At 39.8% G+C, this 18,893-nt stretch overlaps 2 protein-coding genes across 2 annotated transcripts; one reads left to right on the top strand and one right to left on the bottom strand.

Moving 5' to 3' along the window:
- Nucleotides 1-2,106: 2,106 nt before the first annotated feature.
- On the top strand, nt 2,107-4,824 carry fgf19 (fibroblast growth factor 19). The gene is made up of 3 exons (XM_028401743.1): nt 2,107-2,512; nt 2,611-2,714; nt 3,899-4,824. The coding sequence occupies exons 1-3, from the start codon at nt 2,302-2,304 to the stop codon at nt 4,208-4,210; spliced, it is 627 nt and encodes a 208-aa protein (XP_028257544.1). The 5' UTR covers nt 2,107-2,301; the 3' UTR covers nt 4,211-4,824.
- A 2,098-nt stretch (nt 4,825-6,922) lies between these two features.
- On the bottom strand, nt 6,923-18,617 carry LOC114433265 (apoptosis regulator BAX). Its single transcript, XM_028401744.1, has 6 exons — nt 18,349-18,617; nt 11,853-11,901; nt 11,253-11,414; nt 9,740-9,872; nt 9,445-9,549; nt 6,923-9,098 (listed from the first exon to the last, which is right to left on the bottom strand). The coding sequence occupies exons 1-6, from the start codon at nt 18,416-18,418 to the stop codon at nt 9,000-9,002; spliced, it is 618 nt and encodes a 205-aa protein (XP_028257545.1). The 5' UTR covers nt 18,419-18,617; the 3' UTR covers nt 6,923-8,999.
- Nucleotides 18,618-18,893: the final 276 nt, after the last annotated feature.

The following is an 18,893-nucleotide window of genomic DNA, read 5'->3' as shown; positions in this document are numbered from 1 at the left end:
TTGTGAAGTAGAACGAAAATTAAACTTGAGTTAAATGTTTTTTTTTTTACAAATAAAAAACTGAAAAGTGCAGTGTGCAAAAGTATTCAGCCCCCTGAGTCAATACTTTGTGGAACCCCCTTTGCTGGTGTTTCTGTGTTTTTTTACTGTGTTGTTAACATTTTCTTTGTTATATTCTATGTAATTATTAAGTTATATTTATTATGAATGCATTACTTAATATTACTTTAATATTGATCAAAAACATGTTTTTATTTGACACTTGAATGCAAACAAAAATTGTTGGTTGTTTTTCCTGTGCCATGATGACAGTGATCTTCATGATGTGATTCCTGCAGTCCTCTTTCACTGCTTCTTGGCTGACATCCTCTGAAAACACATTTGGCACGATTAGATTTTTGATCTTATATTACCACAATTATTTGTTGCTAGAAGATCAACTTAATATGGTCATATATATCTGATAGAAAGATTGAAATGTAGGGAGGGGCTCATGCTCCAAGTGCAGGTAAAGGTTGCCAGGTTCACTGAGTTCACCCAATTACATTTTAATTGGAAATATCAAGTAACTAAGCCAATGAAGTTGCTTAGTGAATATTACTTGGATATAAGTATTGTATTTACATACAAAACTAAGTAATTACACATAATTACAAACAATCACCAAGTAAGGCAATACATGAAAAACTGCTAATTTAAAGTAAAAGCAATAAATTAAAATTTCTTTGTAGAATTGAATACATACATGTACATAAAGTGTCCACTTAATGGCTGAAATTCTTTTGTGCTTATATAAATGTGTTGTAAGATGCTTTTAATATCGAGTCTTTTTACGTATGTTTAATTGACATGAAGAGGCTACATTTTCATTTTCATTATCATTTCTACATGACAGCCCTAAAATCATAACTAATTAAAACATGTCTCTCCAGATAATTCATGGAGGGAAGACTTTAAATAATATGCATGTAATAAAGGTTTTACAGATTTTGCAGAACATTATCAAACTACATTGATGTGGACCTTTAACCCTTAAAATATAAAATGTCATCATTTGATCACACTTTTTTTCAAAAACATTCCAGTGCAAATTAGTCATAATCAGAATATGAATTTTTAAATTATGGCCAGACATATTTTTATGAAAGTAAAACTATTTCATTTTTAAAATTATTAGTCAACATCAGCCTAGAAATTCTATGTCTGTTAATCAGGGTCATCTTGTATTCAGAAAAATACCTGGATATTATTCTAGTGCCTTTTACCAGAAATCAATTTTCATTTTAGGGTGCCATCTACTGGCAAACTGTGTACACTCATATGAGGATGTAAAGAAGCAGGCTGGGACATAGGATCTCATCATTTAGACATTTGTTTTTTAAAGATATAAATAACTAAAAATGAATCTCAGGATTTAATAAAACAAACACCTTACCAGCTACTCAGCATAGGGTGAAATATTTTGTGTTGGAGTTAAGTAGAAATAATAAATAAATTATATCCATTACATATGGGACCCTAACTTTTCTTTTCCATCATTAACCCAAGGTTAGGGAGAAGTAAAGTGTGAAGATTTTAAATATAAATAAGATGGTATATTGGTTTTCTGAGGAGGTGCCCAAATAACAGCCATTTTTCCTTACCAAGTATCAACTTACCAAATATAAAAAAGTAGTCAGAGATAAGCATTTGAAATCTGGGCCTTGGGTTTGCTGAATAGTAATATTTGCACTGATTACAGTTTAACTTGTATTCTACACAGTGCAGTGGAAGCATAGGCCAGAATGTGATAACAGCGGAAAGAAGTCTGTTATTTTAGTGTGGAGTAACCTAGTCTCACAGCTGTGCTTGGATTCAGACCAATCTGTAGACTTTACCCTATTCACAAATAAAAACGTGCGATTTAACAGAGTGCGATTTGGCAGCATTTTATGTAACGTAATTATGCAACATGTCATCAGTATAAGACACATGCAGTCAAGAGCCAAGGTTTACTCAGATAGAGAGTCTTCCCATTGCCAGACCACGCTGAACAACAACAATATAACTATTACCATTGCTACCAAAGTGCTGCATGCTGCCTTATAATACTGTAAAAGCAGACACACATTGGGCACTGTCTGAGGTCAGTGAAGAGCCATTCAGTTGGATGCCGTGTAGGGGTGTGTTGTGGTCTGGTTCTCGGAAAAGGGTTATCTAGAGCTGATAAGGGCCACATTTAAAAGGCTACGTTAGGATGAGTCTGACTTCACTGCCAGCTGGAGGGAGCAACGACATAACTGTTAGAGAATCTGAGAAATCATGTTGGTATTCGTGGTTACTGTGAGTGTTGTCAACATATTTTTTCCTGTTGGAGTTGTTTGCATGCCCATTTCGGACAAGGGGCCGCACATTTCTCATGGCTGGGGCCAGGTGGTCCGGCTCAGGCACCTGTACGCTGTTAGGCAAGGACTGCATCTACTGATCAATGGGGATGGAGAAATTCATGGCTCTGTGGATCAGACTCTGTATAGTAAGTCAAACACTTTAAGACCCATTAGCAGAGAGAAAACTCTGATTTTGCTGCAGTACTGGCTAGACATTTTCATTCTATGAACTTTTTTACTGCAGGTCTGCTGGAGATCCGTCCGGTGGATCCAGGCTGCGTTGTCATCAAAGGGGTAGCAACTGCACGGTTTCTCTGCATAGAAAGCAATGGCAGACTGTACTCATCGGTAAGCATATTGATGCAAAAAAATGTCACATATCAAGATATAAGTGAGATAATTTTGACAAGTGAGTCATTTTGTCAAATGATGACTGCAGGAGGATTCATATTTTGGCTTTTATGAGACATAGGATATATACAATTAAGAAATATTTAGTGCAATATACAATTCTAGTGTGTTCTAATGTACTTCAATTGTATCATACTTGCAAAGCAGAAAAGGAATACACAAAAACTTGATACACAAGTGAAACAGAACTTTTTTTAATTTACTTAAACACACAGCAGAATTATTTTCAGTAAATGTCAATGTCAGTTCCTGTAATAAACTACATTATTTCATTATGTCCCAACTCTTGACTTCTCACCAGCCAGTCACAATTCTCCAGCGACTCCTTAGACCTGAAAAGCTCCTGTTTGCTAGAGGAGTCAAACAAATGATATTTTCTTTTTTACATTTTACAAGTGCTTCAGAGATGTTGCTGAAATAACAGCACTTTCAATTTGTCCTTAAATACCTAGCAAGCAAAAGGATTTTTATGCAAGACTTCTATTAATTCATTGTCTTCCTTGCTTGCCAAATGTTGTTAATCAGCTTCCATGTTCAGAAAACATTGCATGCCAGTCAGCCATTCATTCAAACATTCAAGCAGTTCATCAACCTTTGTTCAGTGTGGTGCAGGGTAGAATGTGTTTGCAAAGTGAAAAACCTGAATGGAAAGGCCAAGCAGCAGCAACAACAACCTTGGCCTCTGGCTAGCCACTGTTGTCCAAAGTAAACAGCTGTCGAAGAACAAGCAGCGCATTTTACATAGCTATATAAATGAAAAGGGGCTTCTCTCTAAAATCCACCAAAACATCCAAACATCTTGAGAACAAGGGCCCTTGCTGAGCCTCACATTCCCCTATTCCCACAGCATTCATGTCCTGGGATATAGATATTACAAGACCTTATGTAATCTAATACCACAAAGTTTAACTGATAATTTCAAAATGAATAGAGAAAAATATTGAAATAAAAAAACTGGATCAGGAACAAAGTTGCAATTACCATAGTCCAAAACAGGTTTTGGCTCAACAAAGACATTATTATCCTCACTGCTACATTACCTTTCAGCTAAAAGGTCAGTTTGGAGTGCAACATATTGGAGTGGAACTAACATATTTACATGTGAACGTCTTTCTTTACAGCACATGTACATCAGAGAAGACTGCACTTTCAGAGAGCAGATCTTGCCTGACGGACATAACATCTACATCTCTGAAAGACATGGAGCTCTACTGAGTTTGGGAAACCACCGGCAGAGGCTGCAGGGCTTGGACCGAGGTGTTCCAGCTCTGGCTCAGTTCCTTCCCAGGATCAGCACCCTGGATCTGAATTCTTCCTCTAAACACGGCAATCACCAACTAACTGTAGCACAAACAGAAGAGCCTTTGGATGTGATGGACTCCTTTGGAAAACTCTCTCAAATCATTCACAGTCCCAGCTTTCACAAGCGATGAGACATCAGCTCTGAGACATCTGTTGATGGATGTGTCATGGGGTGTACATAAGCCCCTGCCTTCATGTTGTAAAAGCAGGGACTAAATGTAGGTCCTGCAAGACTGCATCTGGTAGAGTTGATGCCAGCACCAGCCAGTACTGTGACCTGCAGAGTGGAGAGTGATACTTGAACGGAACGGGATGCTGCATCCTGCTGTCTTCATAAAACCCCCTTACATTTAATAAAAAAACACTAGGAGTGTACTCAGTGCTCCTTCTTAACAAAGCCTCTGCACACGGAAAGATGAGTTTGTTTGGAATGAAGAGGTGACCACTGATTAAAAAATGAACAGAGCACTGCCTACAGACACAGGAAATAAAGGGAAAGAATGCAACACTGTCTAATTTATAAAGTGCAGTATAAAATGAAGCAGCACCAAAACTGCCGTGACATTATAGAAATTATTTTATATCTTGTGCCAGGTTTTACAATTTAGAAGAGACAATATGCATAACCATAAGATTTTTATGCATAGGACATAGAATCTTCACTTTTGTGATTCTGTATGTATTTGTTTTTTTGAGTTTTAAATGTATTCCAAATAAAGTAAGTTGGGTCATTCTCCTTCCACAATGATGTTGTATCTTACTGTGCAATGACTATTCTGTTCTGTTCTGTTTATACATGTGCCTGCACAATATACTATGCATCAATACGTACAAAGCTTGTCAGCTGTAATACATTGGATTCCACATCGACAGAAAACAAGCTTCATTGCAGGCAGAGACTGCATATATCATGATATATGCATTTGTAACACAAGGATTACATGTTGTTCCAATGAGCCAGGGGGATTCAATTCTGAAGAGGATGTAAAAGGGCTACCACCTAAATAACAACCTAAAGCTTGAATGGTTCACTTAGGCTCTGACTTGATATATGAAGGATGAGTGGAAGCCAATTTTTGATATTGCGCCACACCATTTACTTGGAGATTTACTACACTGTGATGCTGGAAATGTATAGGATTGTTGGGTGGAAATGTTTTCAACTATCCAATCTGGCTTTATAAAAGGCATGCTAAGGGGGGTAGGGGTGGACAGAAAGATTTGTTTCCTGGGTTGGTGACCTGATAGAGAAACCATAGCTTGTTCTTGGACTGTACTATAATAGAGTACTCTATTCGTTACAGTACTCTATTCAGTACAGTACTCTGTTCCTGCATGCCCAAGTCCAAATACATGGTGATAGATTTCTTATTAATTTGCATTCAGACAACAAAACAGACCCCAACTTGATGCTGCTCATGAAAGCCAAATTTGATTGTTCTTAATTCAAGGTGAACAGATGAAGCTGCTTGGAGAGGCAGTGAAACGTCTTTAAGAAAACTCTATAAGTCCAGATGCCTTGCATCAACCATTTGAATGAAATTTAATTGAGATCAATTAAAAATGGAGGACTGAGAAATGTAATTGACTTCTTAATTTAAGCAAGTTTAGACAGTCCAAATTTTATCTTTATTAAGGCATCTGTAGCTGTGACAAAAGTTTTTTACCAACTTGTCCAGCCTGTCTGTCATAATCTGTAATTCAATCAGGAGAGACTAGATGTTCAGATGAGAAAGAATTTATTGAAATACAGTGAATGAATGAAATGTGCTTTGGCGTTCTAGACCCCGATGCGATGACCGCCATCCGAAGGGGGAAAGGACAGGAGATGAGGCCACTTAGGCAGGAATCCCCCCGGGTCAAGACCTGGTGGTAGTGAAGGAGCAGAAGAGAAGGGGATAAGAGGCCTTGTCCTGATGAGGAACTGGTGGAGCTTGGGGTGGAGGAGGGTTGCCGAAATCGATCCGAAAGACAGCTGGAGAGGAGACGGAGAGATTTTTAAGTGAATTGCTGAGCAGTGATTGGGCAGGAGAGGAGCGGCTCGGCCGCTGATTGGAGGGGGCGTTGCTCTATATTAACCAGCTGATTAAGTGGGAGGCAGAGAAAGAGAAAGGGGCGAGGGAGAAGGTGGGACAAGTGTGAGGAGGATGAGGGAGAGGCGGTTGGAAAGAAGTGATGAAAGAGTGAAGATAGTCTTCCTGATTGAACTTGCGCTAAGAGCTTCATTTAGGTTAAGATGCATACGTAAGTACTCATTGTTCTTGGAGGTGATTAGGTATGGGTATCTTCTAAATAATACCAGTTTGACCAAATTAAGTCCTAATCTTGCTTAAGTTTAGGACAAAATGTACTTTAATGATCAACAACATAGAAAAAAAATACATGAATTGTACTACTAGGTAGTAAAATCAGAGAAGAAATTGCTTGGTTACAGAAGTAAATGGCCTCTTGACCAAGTAATTGTATCACTAAGTACAATTACTTCCTGAGTTACTTCCTGAGATTTCTTAAACCAGCACTTTAATGGTGGCTCAAGCCTAATTTTAAAAGGCTTCCTCCTGTAACCAAGTAACAAAATTTAGGCCAACTTTTTAAAATGATGCACTGGAAATTGTAAATAAATTTTATGTCACAATTCTAAAAAGTGTAAATTTGGATTCCTGCAGCTACTCACTTGCCTTTTTTTATAAACAGCATCATGTCTGTCAATTAAATATCTTGACAGAAATATCTCATTTGAGCATTTTATTTTTTACCCAACAGGTTTTCTTCACAGCTTCACTTGACATGTCATGTCAATCTTCTACAAAGACTAAGAAAGATTATTCACACAATTAGCAGAGTAGTATAATACATTTTGAATTTATTCATTTAATTGTTTGTAGTTAAAAAATTCAGATGGAACTAGATTTCTGTTCCCATGGTCAGCATATAAGTTATCCCTCAAATTATAACAATACAGTATGTAAAAAGTAAAATAATGATCCATTTGCCTATTAAAAAAAGTTTTTCCACCAAACCAGAAAGGCACCTCTTGTTCACCAAGTTTTATTCCCTCATTTTCCCCTTAGAATCTTAAATAGATTTTTAAAAAACAGACAAGCTCTTCATCTTCCTTCAAATTCCACTATGGTCTCTGGAGTACAATGGTCATACCCTGCAGAAGTCTGGGCGAAATGACACACTCTATATGGGAACCAAGCTGGAAAGGTGTAGGCTGGTTGCAATCTAAGAGGGCCACTTAACTGTAAGACTCTGATGCATCCACTCAGCATCCACTGTGGATACACTATGTGTCACAGTTTTCAGTTTGTTTTTCAGTTTCCAAAAAATTACAGTAGGGGTCTATGGCACAAGGTAGGAATTAAGTTATGCCTCTCTGCCCTTGCAGTTGTAGGTTGTCTTCTGCAGGTTAACCACTGTCCTCCTACATTTTACCAGTCATTGCATTTTATAGTATCCTAAAGTGAAAAGCAGAGAGCTCCTGTGTCAGATAAGATATTAATGAAATTCTCTGAAGCTCACAAGCAACAACAAAATTAGCTTCTTGGTAGAAAAGGGAAAGGAGAATTTCATATCTACATTTGTCAGTTATATAACCTTCACAAAATGTGTCCATGCTAGAACCTAACACAGACAGTAATTTCATAGTCATTTTGTCGTTTCCAGATGTTCTGCAGAGTTTTTTTTAGCATTGCACAACTTAAAAAATGATCATTTTAACATTTAAAGTTTCTCAGTTTCAACATTTGATAATTGTGTATTGTTGTAATCAGTAAACGTTTTAAAGCTTTGCAAAGGTTTGTACACAGCAACCTTACTCTTTTTGGACTGTAAACACATTCAACAAAAGCAGCCTCTTAAAGAACTCCAGTCTATCAATAGAGCTCAGAAACTACACAACAAACATTTTCTACATGAGCTTCAATTCTGCTTACGTTTAATTCAGGGCATGAATGATTAACATGACAACAATCCATTAATAGCTACAGTAAAAATGTATGTGATGGCCCAGAAACATGCCAGTGAGGTCTCCTGCACAGTGCACTTGAACTAGGAGTGAATAGCTGTCAGAGTTTTGTGCAATAAAGGAGTATACATTTTTTCATATTTCTATTAGTATGCTGCCCTTTGTTGTTGCGAGGGTATGAGAAAAAGATCAATTGAATGTGCACTTTTTTTTATTTCTTTTCTAAACTGACTCAGTCCTCACTTCTATAACAGGTGCACTCCTCTACATAATCTGTAACCGAAACCAAATTTAATTCACATACTGCTTTATCCAAAGTGGTTCTAAAAATATATATTTTAAAAGACAAGTTTTCAAAGTCTAAGCCACTGGCCTCCCCTCATATGAAATTGGGTTCCTGGGCTCATGTCTGTGCTACTATTTCTGTTTGACCACATTTCTGAAAAGGAAAGCTGAAAAACACTCTGTTTAAATATAAATTCCAGGCACAATCTGACATGAAACAACAATTCAGGCCAGTAGCTACTTTGCTGAGTTTTAGTTAGCTAAATTATGATGAATCATGCTGGTGTTATCCACACATTTTCAGATGCCTCTGTGTCGTCAGATGTCTTCACCCAGAGAGCCTCTAGGTGTGTGATCACAGTTACAATTTTATCTCATGTCCAGAAAAAACATCTCGACAAAAACTGTTTACCACTGTTCTCCACAATCTGTGGAGAATACAGATCAACTGATTGGGGAAGGAAAACGAATGTCTAATTGATAGCTGGCACAAATTTGTTTTGGAAACCTGAGAAGAGAGCACTTTTGAAACTCTTGTGTAAGAGATTCTTGTGCAAGAGATGGAGGTTAAGGAGTTGTAATTAATGTCTCCAAAACTGTCTTTCTAAACAAGCATTGTGTGTTCAGGAGATGGGAGTGTAGCCCTTTCTGTGACGTCCAATGGCTCAGCGACTCCTCCTGTAGTAAACAAAGGTTGCCACCAATACTACTGATGCTACAATGGCTAGTGTCCTCCATCGAGAAAAACTACGAATCACTCCCTCCTGGAAAGACCAAAGAGAGCAGGGTTAGGAGCTTTGGGTCATCATGAGCAACCCACACTTCAGTTTATACAGTTGTGCTTATTAAGCAAATCATAGCAACAAGAAAAATACTGAGATGGTCCCTTATCAAAAGTGTACATACCCTTCTTGTTCTTGTCACTTTATGAGTAATTTCAAACCATCAAGTCACAGGTGTGGAAACCTGGATTTTTAGTCTGAACATTAAAGGGTTTGTAGATTTTTGATCAACATGGTCAGGCTTGTTTACAAAATGCCAATATTAATAATAAGTTTTTCTGAGCAAAACTGTCTGGTATTCTGTATGAATATATGAACGATCACTCACCCAGCCTCCCTGTTGCACAAGCCAGGTGTAGAGCTGCTCTCTAATGACCTGCAGAACCCAGCTGATGACCATTCGGATATTTTCTAGGTGGTTGGTGGTCAGTGCCTTTATAAAACAAATCAATATGGCGGTTAGCTTTATGCCATACTTTAGTCTGCAATGAGACAATGAAATCTTTTAGTGGCACTAGAGCTCACAGCAGCAGTAGCTTGCAGCTGATATATACAGAGAAGATGAACTCTTTAGAAATGACTAGCCTCTGTGATGGGGCTGACTATCAACCTGGATCAGTTACCTTGTATATAAGTCTGTAGGCCAAATGAAAGAGAGCTACCACTCGACCCCAGTTAATCCCATCTGCAAAGATGCTCCTGGCCACAGTCATGAATATGTCCTGAGCACAGTTACCCTGGACCTGGTTGATCAGTCTGGAGGAAATGGACACATTCAAAAGCAACAAGGACAGTGTCGTTACGTTTTTGGACAGTGCCACATAAAGTAATATTAGGCAACTTTTTAAGCATAATTAAGCATTTATTTGGTGAGTGCTTATTTCCGCCAAACAATGGCAAACCCCTTTGTGCATATAGAGCATAGCTACGTGGTCAAATGTTAGGCTGCTGAACTGTCCTGTATGCAGTCTATATTTGTCACCCACTGAAAATGTGCACATTATAAAACATAAAGTGTGTTTTTAAAATAAAAGACGATGCAATACATTGGTAAATATGCCTCTGCCAAATCAAACATATTCTAATACAATTAAAAGTTAAAAGATTAAAAGTTATTTTCTTTTTTCTATTTATATTCCACACCACTTCCTATTTTGTGGTTTCTCTTGTTTTTAGGAAAAATTCTGCAGGACTGATCAACTTAGGGTGTTGCATATACAGTGCATCCAAAAAGTATTCACAGCCTTATTCCAAAATGGATTCAATTAATTTTTAACCTCACAATTCTATACACAATACCTCACAATGACAAAGTGAAAAACATTTAAAGCTTTTGCAAATTTATTACAAATAAAAACAAAAATATAACATGTATAAGTATTCATAGCATTTGCTCAATACTTTGTTGATGCACCTTTTGCACCAATTACAGCCTCTAGTCTTTGTGAGTATGATGCTACAAGCTTGGCACTCTATTGTCAGGCAGTCTCTCCCATTCTTTTTTGCAGAACCTCTCTAGCTCACTCTAGGAAGAGTCCTAGTGGTTCCAAACTTCTTCCACTTATGGATGATGATTTCTGTACCCTTCCCCAGATCTGTGCCTTGATACAATTCTGTCTCAGAGGTCTACAGACAGCTCTTTGGACTTCATGACTTCATTTGTGCTCTGACATGCAGTGTCAACTATTGAACCTTATATAGGCAGGTGTGTGCCTTTCCAAATTATGTCCAATCAACTGAATTTACCACAGATGGACTGCAATTGAGTTGTGGAAACACCCAAAGCATGATGAGTGGAAACAGGATGTACCTGAGCACAATTTTCAGTGTCATGGCAAATGCTGTAAATATTTATGTACCGTACATGTTATATTTTTTTATTAAATTTGCTCTGTAACATGACCTAAAAAAGTCAGTTTTCACAGAAATATTATTGTAACTTTTCACATAATCATATCATCATTAACATCTCTTATATAACGTGCAGACAAAATGTGAACAAACCAGTCACAGAGGTCCACACTAGCTACACTAAGCAGTGTTCAAACTATTGACTGGCAGTCATTCCTGTCAGTTAACCAGTAACCAAAAGTTCTGCTGACTGAAGTGTTTGCTTCTGTACACAATGCAACTTACCGCTGAAGCTCTGCATTCTTGTTTAAATCATCTGCTATCTTGAGCAGCTGTTCCACCACTTCTTTGATTTGTGGATCCTGTTGTTCACCAGGTCTTCCTCCCAGATCCTCTGAGCACACGTGCCGACTGGGGTCCTCTGTGTTTATACGCTCGATCACATACCTGTCACAGTATGACAACTGCTGAAAAAACATAATGCTACTAGTATTTTTCTATTTTTTTTCTGGTATTTTACAAATTGACATCAACATTTCATAGAATCTACTCTCACAACTCTTAAAAGCTTATTCTTTTAATGAAGCAGGGGCTGAGAGGACAGAAGAACACTGATATTTCTGAGCCTAACATAAATACTTCAACATTGACAGACAGCAAAAAATATATATAATACATATGGACCTATCAACACTGTAACCTGACACTGTGTACTTTGGCCAGCTGTTAGTATTTTGCAATTTACAATGAGGGCAGACAGCAAAAACCATTAGGTAGATGGAGATCCATCATTGTACAAGTGTATTTATTTTAGCCTGTTTTCCAAAGGGACCATGGACTTGTAAGGGATGAATGCACTGGGATTATTATCAGCAAGTAACTTACCCTCGTAGCACAACTGCGCCTTGCTCCAAGATTGGATCATCAAAGACATCTGGGAGACATAACGTTAGTTAAGAAGATCATAATAACATTTTTTATGCTACTAACACTTTAAGATGCATTTTGTTGTTGTAACTACTGGTGTGTGGTTCCAGCACCTAAAATTGCAGAGGCTTTGGGAGGATTTTCTATAAGAATATTTAAGTCTGTGTTAATGCTGGTAAATTCCCATTTGCTAAAATGGAACAGGGAAGGGATAGGGGCATTAGGGCTACTAGTCAGCTCAGCTGTGTTTTCTAAAAAGCACAGATCCTTAGCTTCTTGCTGCACTTCACCTTTGTTACACACCGGTCTCCCAACATCAAGCATCACATTTTCTTTTTTCTTGTTGGAATGAGGGTGGGCTAGCTCAGATCCATCTAATGGTTCATAGTCATACTATACATGGATGTCCTTTTAGCTGCATTGCAGAATGGTGACGCCCACGCAATTTTCCTATGTGTAAAAATAGCATTAGAGCAAGCTTCAGGTGAGTAACAGTGCTTCTTACTGTGTTCAACGTGATACAAGACTGAAACTCTAAACTAGTACACATTATCTCTGTTTTTATGCCTGTGATGTATGGAAGACCATTACCATAGATAAATAAATAAGAGTTGAAAATTAAACCATGAAATAAATAAATATGTAGTTAAGTACAGATTTATATAAAATCATTATTTATTTGCAATACCGCCACATTTATTTAATGACACTTATAATAGGGATGGATTAAATATAATTTTTTTTTAATCTCAGGATCTCATCCCGGTACCTAATGGCAGTCAGGGTACCTCTGGCAAGCACATGGAGGGTGGTGGCCCTCCAAAGAAATGCCTCCCTGCACCATTACTGACCCACCACCAAACCAGTCATGCTGGAGGATGTTGCAGGAAGCAGAAAGTTCTCCACAGCGTCTCCAGACTCTGTCACGTCTGTCAAGACAGGGTGCCAATGGTGAATCTGCTAATCTTGGAGTTCTCTAGCAAATGCCAATCACCCTGCACGGTGTTGGGCTGTAAGCACAAACCCCATTTGTGAACGTGGGGCCCTCATACCACCCTCATGGAGTCTGTTTCTGACAGTTTGAGCAGAAACATGCATATGCAGGCAGCGCTCCTCCTGTTCCTCCTTGCACAAAGGAGGAGGTAGCAGTCCTGCTGCTGGGTTGTTGCTCTCCTATGACCCCCTCCACGTCTCCTGGTGTACTGGCCTGTCTCCTGGTATCTCCTCCATGCTCTGGACACTGTGCTGCGTCTGTCTGAAGACGCCGTAAAGCAGTTTAGGACAGCAATCCTACCAGTACTCCCCACAGTCCCAAGTACTGATGGGGGTACCAACTTAAATATCACTCCTGCAGAGCTGGACCGCTTTGTCAACAACACTGCAGACACACTACACTCAGTCTTAAACAGGATTGCTCCACTGAAGAAGAAGAAAACTACAAACCAGAAGAGGCTAGCTCCGTGGTACAACTCAAATATCCGATCACTGAAACAGATTACACGAAGGATGGAGAGGATGTGGCAGTCCTCTAAATCGGATGACTCCCAGAGGGCCTGGAGAGACAGTCTGCTGACGTATAAGAAGGCCCTTCGCAAAGCCAGGACAGCCTGCTATTCATCACTAATAGAAGAAAACAAGAACAACCCGCGCTTTCTCTTTAACGCTGTAGCCAGGCTGACAAAGAGCCACAGCTCTGTGGAGCCTCACATTCCTGCAGCTCTTAGTAGTGAAGACTTCATGAGCTTCTTCACCGATAAAATCACCACTATTAGAGGACAAATCAACCACAATCTCTCTGTGACCGCCACTTCTGGAAACGGATCCTGATCTAACTCTGGACTGCTTCGTGCCCATCGGCCTCCCTGAGCTGACCACCAGCATCTGCAAGTCTAAACCTACTACCTGTCTTCTGGATCCGATCCCTTCACGGCTCCTCAAAGATGCTATTCCTCTGATCGGAGACTCTATATTAGGACAGAGCAACTTGTCTCTGGAAACAGGATATGTACCGCAGGCTTTTAAAACTGCTGTGATCATTCCGATACTTAAAAAACCTTCACTGGACCCGGACGTCTTAGGAAACTACAGACCAATCTCCAACCTCACCTTTATCTCCAAACTACTCGAAAGAGCTGTTGTAAATCAGCTAAATGACCACCTGCATAGGAACAGTCTGCTCGATGCTTTCCAGTCTGGATTCAGAGCCCATCACAGCACAGAAACAGCACTGCTTAAAGTCACTAATGACCTCCTCATGGCATCGGACAGGGGACTCGTCTCCGTACTCGTTCTACTGGATCTCAGTGCTGCCTTTGACACTGTAGATCATCGCATCCTGCTACACAGATTAGAACACGAGATCAGGATTACAGGAACAGCACTGCGCTGGTTTAAATCATATTTATCTGACAGATTTCACTTTGTTCATGCTAACGATGTGTCTTCCACAGGTACAAGGGTTAATCACGGTGTTCCAGAGGGTTCTGTGCTCGGACCAATCCTGTTCACCCTCTACATGCTCCCTCTAGGAAACATCATCCAGAAGCACGGCATAAACTTTCATTGTTATGCTGATGATACCCAGCTGTATTTATCCATGAAGCCTGAGGAAACGGAGCCGCTAGTCAGACTACAGGCGTGTCTAAAGGACATAAAGGACTGGATGTCCTCCAACTTTTTACTATTAAACTCGGACAAGACTGAGGTCATTGTTTTTGGACCTAAACATCTCAGAACTAGTTTATCAGATAATACTTTCTCTCTGGATGGAATTACTCTGGCCTCCAGTACGACTGTGAGGAACCTTGGAGTCATCTTTGACCAAGACATGTCATTTGTCTCTCATATTAAGCAGGTCTCCAAGACCGCTTTCTTTCACCTGCGTAATATTACTAAGATCAGGAGCATCCTCTCTCAGAGTGATGCTGAAAAGCTCATCCATGCTTTTGTCACTTCAAGACTGGACTACTGCAACTCTTTATTGTAGAACGCAGCAGCTAGAGTTCTGACAGGAAGCAGCCAAAGGGATCATATCTCTCCTGTTCTAGCGTCTCTTCACTGGCGGACTCAAGAATACACTTCAAGATCCTTCTTCTAACCTACAAGGCTCTTCATGGACTTGCTCCATTGTATCTGCAGGACCTGATTGTACCATATGTTCCTAATAGGACACTCAGATCTCTGAGTGCAGGTTTACTTGTAGTTCCTAGGATTCATAAAAGTAGAATGGGAGGACGAGCTTTCAGCTATCAGGCACCACTATTATGGAACCAGTTACCAATCTGGGTCCGAGAGGCAGACACTGCCTCCACCTTTAAGACTAGACTTAAAACTTTTCTGTTTAGTAAGGCGTACAGTTAGCCTTAGACCTAGTGTGTAGCACAGCTATGCTGCTCTAGGCCTACGTTGTCGGAGGGCACAAACATGATCCACTGAGCAGTTTCCCTCTCACCCTCTAACCTCTCCTTTTCTCTCCTTAGTCTGGCTCACACTGGTCTCAAGACCTGCATGCTGACCTGCAGTCCGGCCCGTGAAGTCTCTCTTGCTCTACGTTACTGTCTTCTGTGTACTGTGTTTACTGTCTTCCTCGTAGTTCTGTGCCTCGCTCTCGCTCTCTCTCTTTGCAGGTCTCAAGACCTGCATGCTGACCTGCAGTCTGGCCCCTGATCTCTGTGGCCCCGTTCACACTGGAGAAAGTCATTCCAGCTAGAGTAGGATTGTATCTGGATAGTCTTCAAGCTGGATACGTTCAGACCTATTTTCAAATCTGGCTATCACACAAGCGTGTCCGCACTCAATCCGGCTTAATCCGGCTTGTTTGCGGTCCTCCAAATCACTAGGTGGTGCCTTGTAACATAAAGAATCCGTTCAGGCCGTGGTAGGACCGCATGTAGGCATGCATCGTGCAGTTTTTTGTCCTGTGTCGCTCCCCGTAAACCGGAAGTGGCACATCGCTAACTGGAAGTAGCATGTCGCTAACCGGATTCGCTATCTGCATTTGCGTTCAGACCTGAGCCACATTTGAGCCAATCTGGCTAGAATGAAATCAATCTGAAATCAAGCTGGATATAGCCGGATTCGCAGTGTTCACAGTGTTCACAGTGTTAACAAAAAAATCAGGATATATCCAGATACGGCCAAATCCCGCTCTAGCTGGATTGATTTCCCCAGTGTGAACGGGGTCTATATAAGGGTTGTCTTGATAATTGCCTCTCATTTCCACCTGTTGTCTGTTCCATTTGCACAACAGCAGCTGAAATTGATTCACAATCAGTGTTGATCCTAACAGGACAGGCTGATTTCACAGAAGTGTGATTGACTTGGAGTTACATTGTGTTCTTTATGTGTTCCCTTTATTTTTATTTGAGCAGTGTATATATGTATGTGTATATACATACATACATACATATATACATATGTGAACAATGTATGTGAACATACATATGTGAACAGTGCATAAGGGATATATATATATATATATATATATGTTCAGGACATTTTTGTCCTCTGAGAGTAATTTTTCTGTTTATTTTGGCCATAACTTTGTCAATATGTGAGCAAATTGAATCATTTTTGCTCAACAAGCTTAATTTTACATAAATTTTGTTAATATGATTTTAAAAAATTTCATAGGTCAACAGTACACTGTGGGCAAATTTTACCCCCTTTCGTGTTGTTCGGGACAAACACGTCCTCTAACTTTTAAAAATATATCAGATAAATATATTTTTTTGAAATATTTGACACAAGACTCTGTGGTTGTGTGTAACTCCATATACAAGCCAGAAACTACACTACATAAGCACAGGCCTGCAGGTAAAGGGTTAATAGGGTTGTTAAGTTGTAAGTTTACATCCTACCAACTGGGTAAACCACCAACAATCAAGAATGCCTAATTGGTCATAAATTCTCAAAGAACCTAGTGTGTAACTACACAACAAGTAACTTAGTTTGCCACAAATCTGCTGAACTGATTTGGTCTGTTTGTCTTGATCAGCAATTGGCCACAAGCTAGGGCTGGGCAATTAACCGAAAATATATTGAAACTGACATTTAGACCCTCTAACCGACGTAATTTTACTTGTGATGATTATTTAAGTTATTATGTTTCTGTGATGTCCCCTTGCTGTAAAAATAACATAAAAGTGCTTTGTAGAGCTTGTTACAGATCCAGAGAACAGAGAAATCTGTTCCAGAGGTGGCAAGAACGAAAACAAACTACTACTAATACTTTACGAGAAACTTGTGTAGTCCTCATAGGGCTCTCCCACTGCAGCGTGCGACGTTGAGCATATTTAACTACCCCCCCCCCCCCCAAAAAAAGTAATAATCGTTCATTAATTGTTAATCGAGGAAAAAGCTTCAATTTATCGTGATATTGTCTTTAAGTCAAATTCAGTGGCTGACAAAAACCAAGGGAGAGAATCGTTATTGTAGAATAAAAACACCGCTATTTATGTCGCTCCCCGCTTCACTGTCACTTCTAGCTTGCCATACCCAGAAGCATTGTCCCGTGCTGCTTCGCAAGAGATTCACGCCCAGCACGTGTCAATTTGCACTAACCTCATCAAGCAGACAGGAAGTCAGGCACCAGAATGTGAGAGAGTTTCTGGTAAATTGTCAAAATAAAACGCTGTGAGTCCGAACTCAGAGGAACACAGCCACAGGTGAGATTCATTTTGGAAGTAGAGCAGTAACAACAGTATTTTATATGATATAACATGCTTTTTATACAGACAACATCAGAAAGGAAAGGGCAGGAAGAGAAGCAGCAACTGTTTTCAAAGTGAAAGGTGCGAAGCTTTGTTGATGGAGTAAACAGTTTCAGTAAGGTGCTCTGTAACCCAACCTGACACATGCAGAGAGGACATTAACCATCAGGTAAACAAGGACATTGCCCACTTCGTGATATTGTGAAATACAGTAATGTGGGACACTAATTGATAACAAAAAACTTGAAACTTGAAATTAATCCTACTCGATGTTTTGACTCTGACTCTAAGTGGACCTCATAAGGGGGCTTCCTGTTTTATGTGTGTACCAAACCTCACAGAAGATAACCCACCCTCAACAGTGCAGAAGACAAGCTATGTCCCACATAACACTACTCACACACATTCTTCACCTTAACGCCACAGATGATATTACGTCACATCCTGTCACCGTTTTTAGTCAATCGTCTTTTAAATCCCTGCTTTCAGCCAAATCATCTGGAGTGCTTTGGTGTTTTAATGGCAACACGTTATCAGCGTTTTGCTCGGTGGTCAGGGTATGATCAGGGTATGATCAGGGTTTAGGGCTGGGCGTAACAGAGGTAGCGCACTTTGAAACGGGATCGCCCTTTCCTGGTAAGAAAGCATTGCGTTCCTTTAAGCGAATCGTTGACATACATTTTCATTTTAGTCTGAAAAAAGTGTTATATAGCCAGTGGATATGGAGCCATGTTTTCACAAACCTTCTCCGCCAGCGGCGCCCTGTGGCTCCTGCACTCTGTCTGTGTTCTCCTCGTCTCGTCCGTCAGCCATGGCTTCCAAACTTTCTCAGCTCGGAGCAACAAATAATATTTTAGAAGTTTGCTTCCGACATTCGAAGGTGGCTTAGACAGGTACGAGTAGTACGAGTCACTCGACGCTGTTTCGCCCGCTCGTTCCTCAAGAACACGGAAGTGCAGCGGAGTGACCGGCCTATGGCACGCCTCGTTTTCCCATCAAGCACCGAATGAAATATTGCACATCCCGAACTCACATGAAACACAAGGCACGTTTGAGCAACTCGTCCCAGTTGGTGCTGGAGACTAATAGGGCCATCTTTTGTGACATTGTTGGAACAACACGTAGGCTAAGCATGTGAATGAATTCCTTGTAAGTGATTGGAGCAGTTGCCAACAACATATTCCAATATTAATATACTGTATTCTGTATATGGGTCATTCTTCAACCACGGTCTGAATTTTTTGTAGAAAAACGGACACATATTTTTAGAAATATTTGAATATGTTTT

Source organism: Parambassis ranga, chromosome 3 (assembly GCF_900634625.1).
Source record: "Parambassis ranga chromosome 3, fParRan2.1, whole genome shotgun sequence".
Lineage (NCBI taxonomy): Eukaryota > Metazoa > Chordata > Actinopteri > Ambassidae > Parambassis > Parambassis ranga.
The sequence above is the reverse complement of the archived record's forward strand: the minus strand, read 5'-3'. Positions and strand labels throughout refer to the sequence as shown.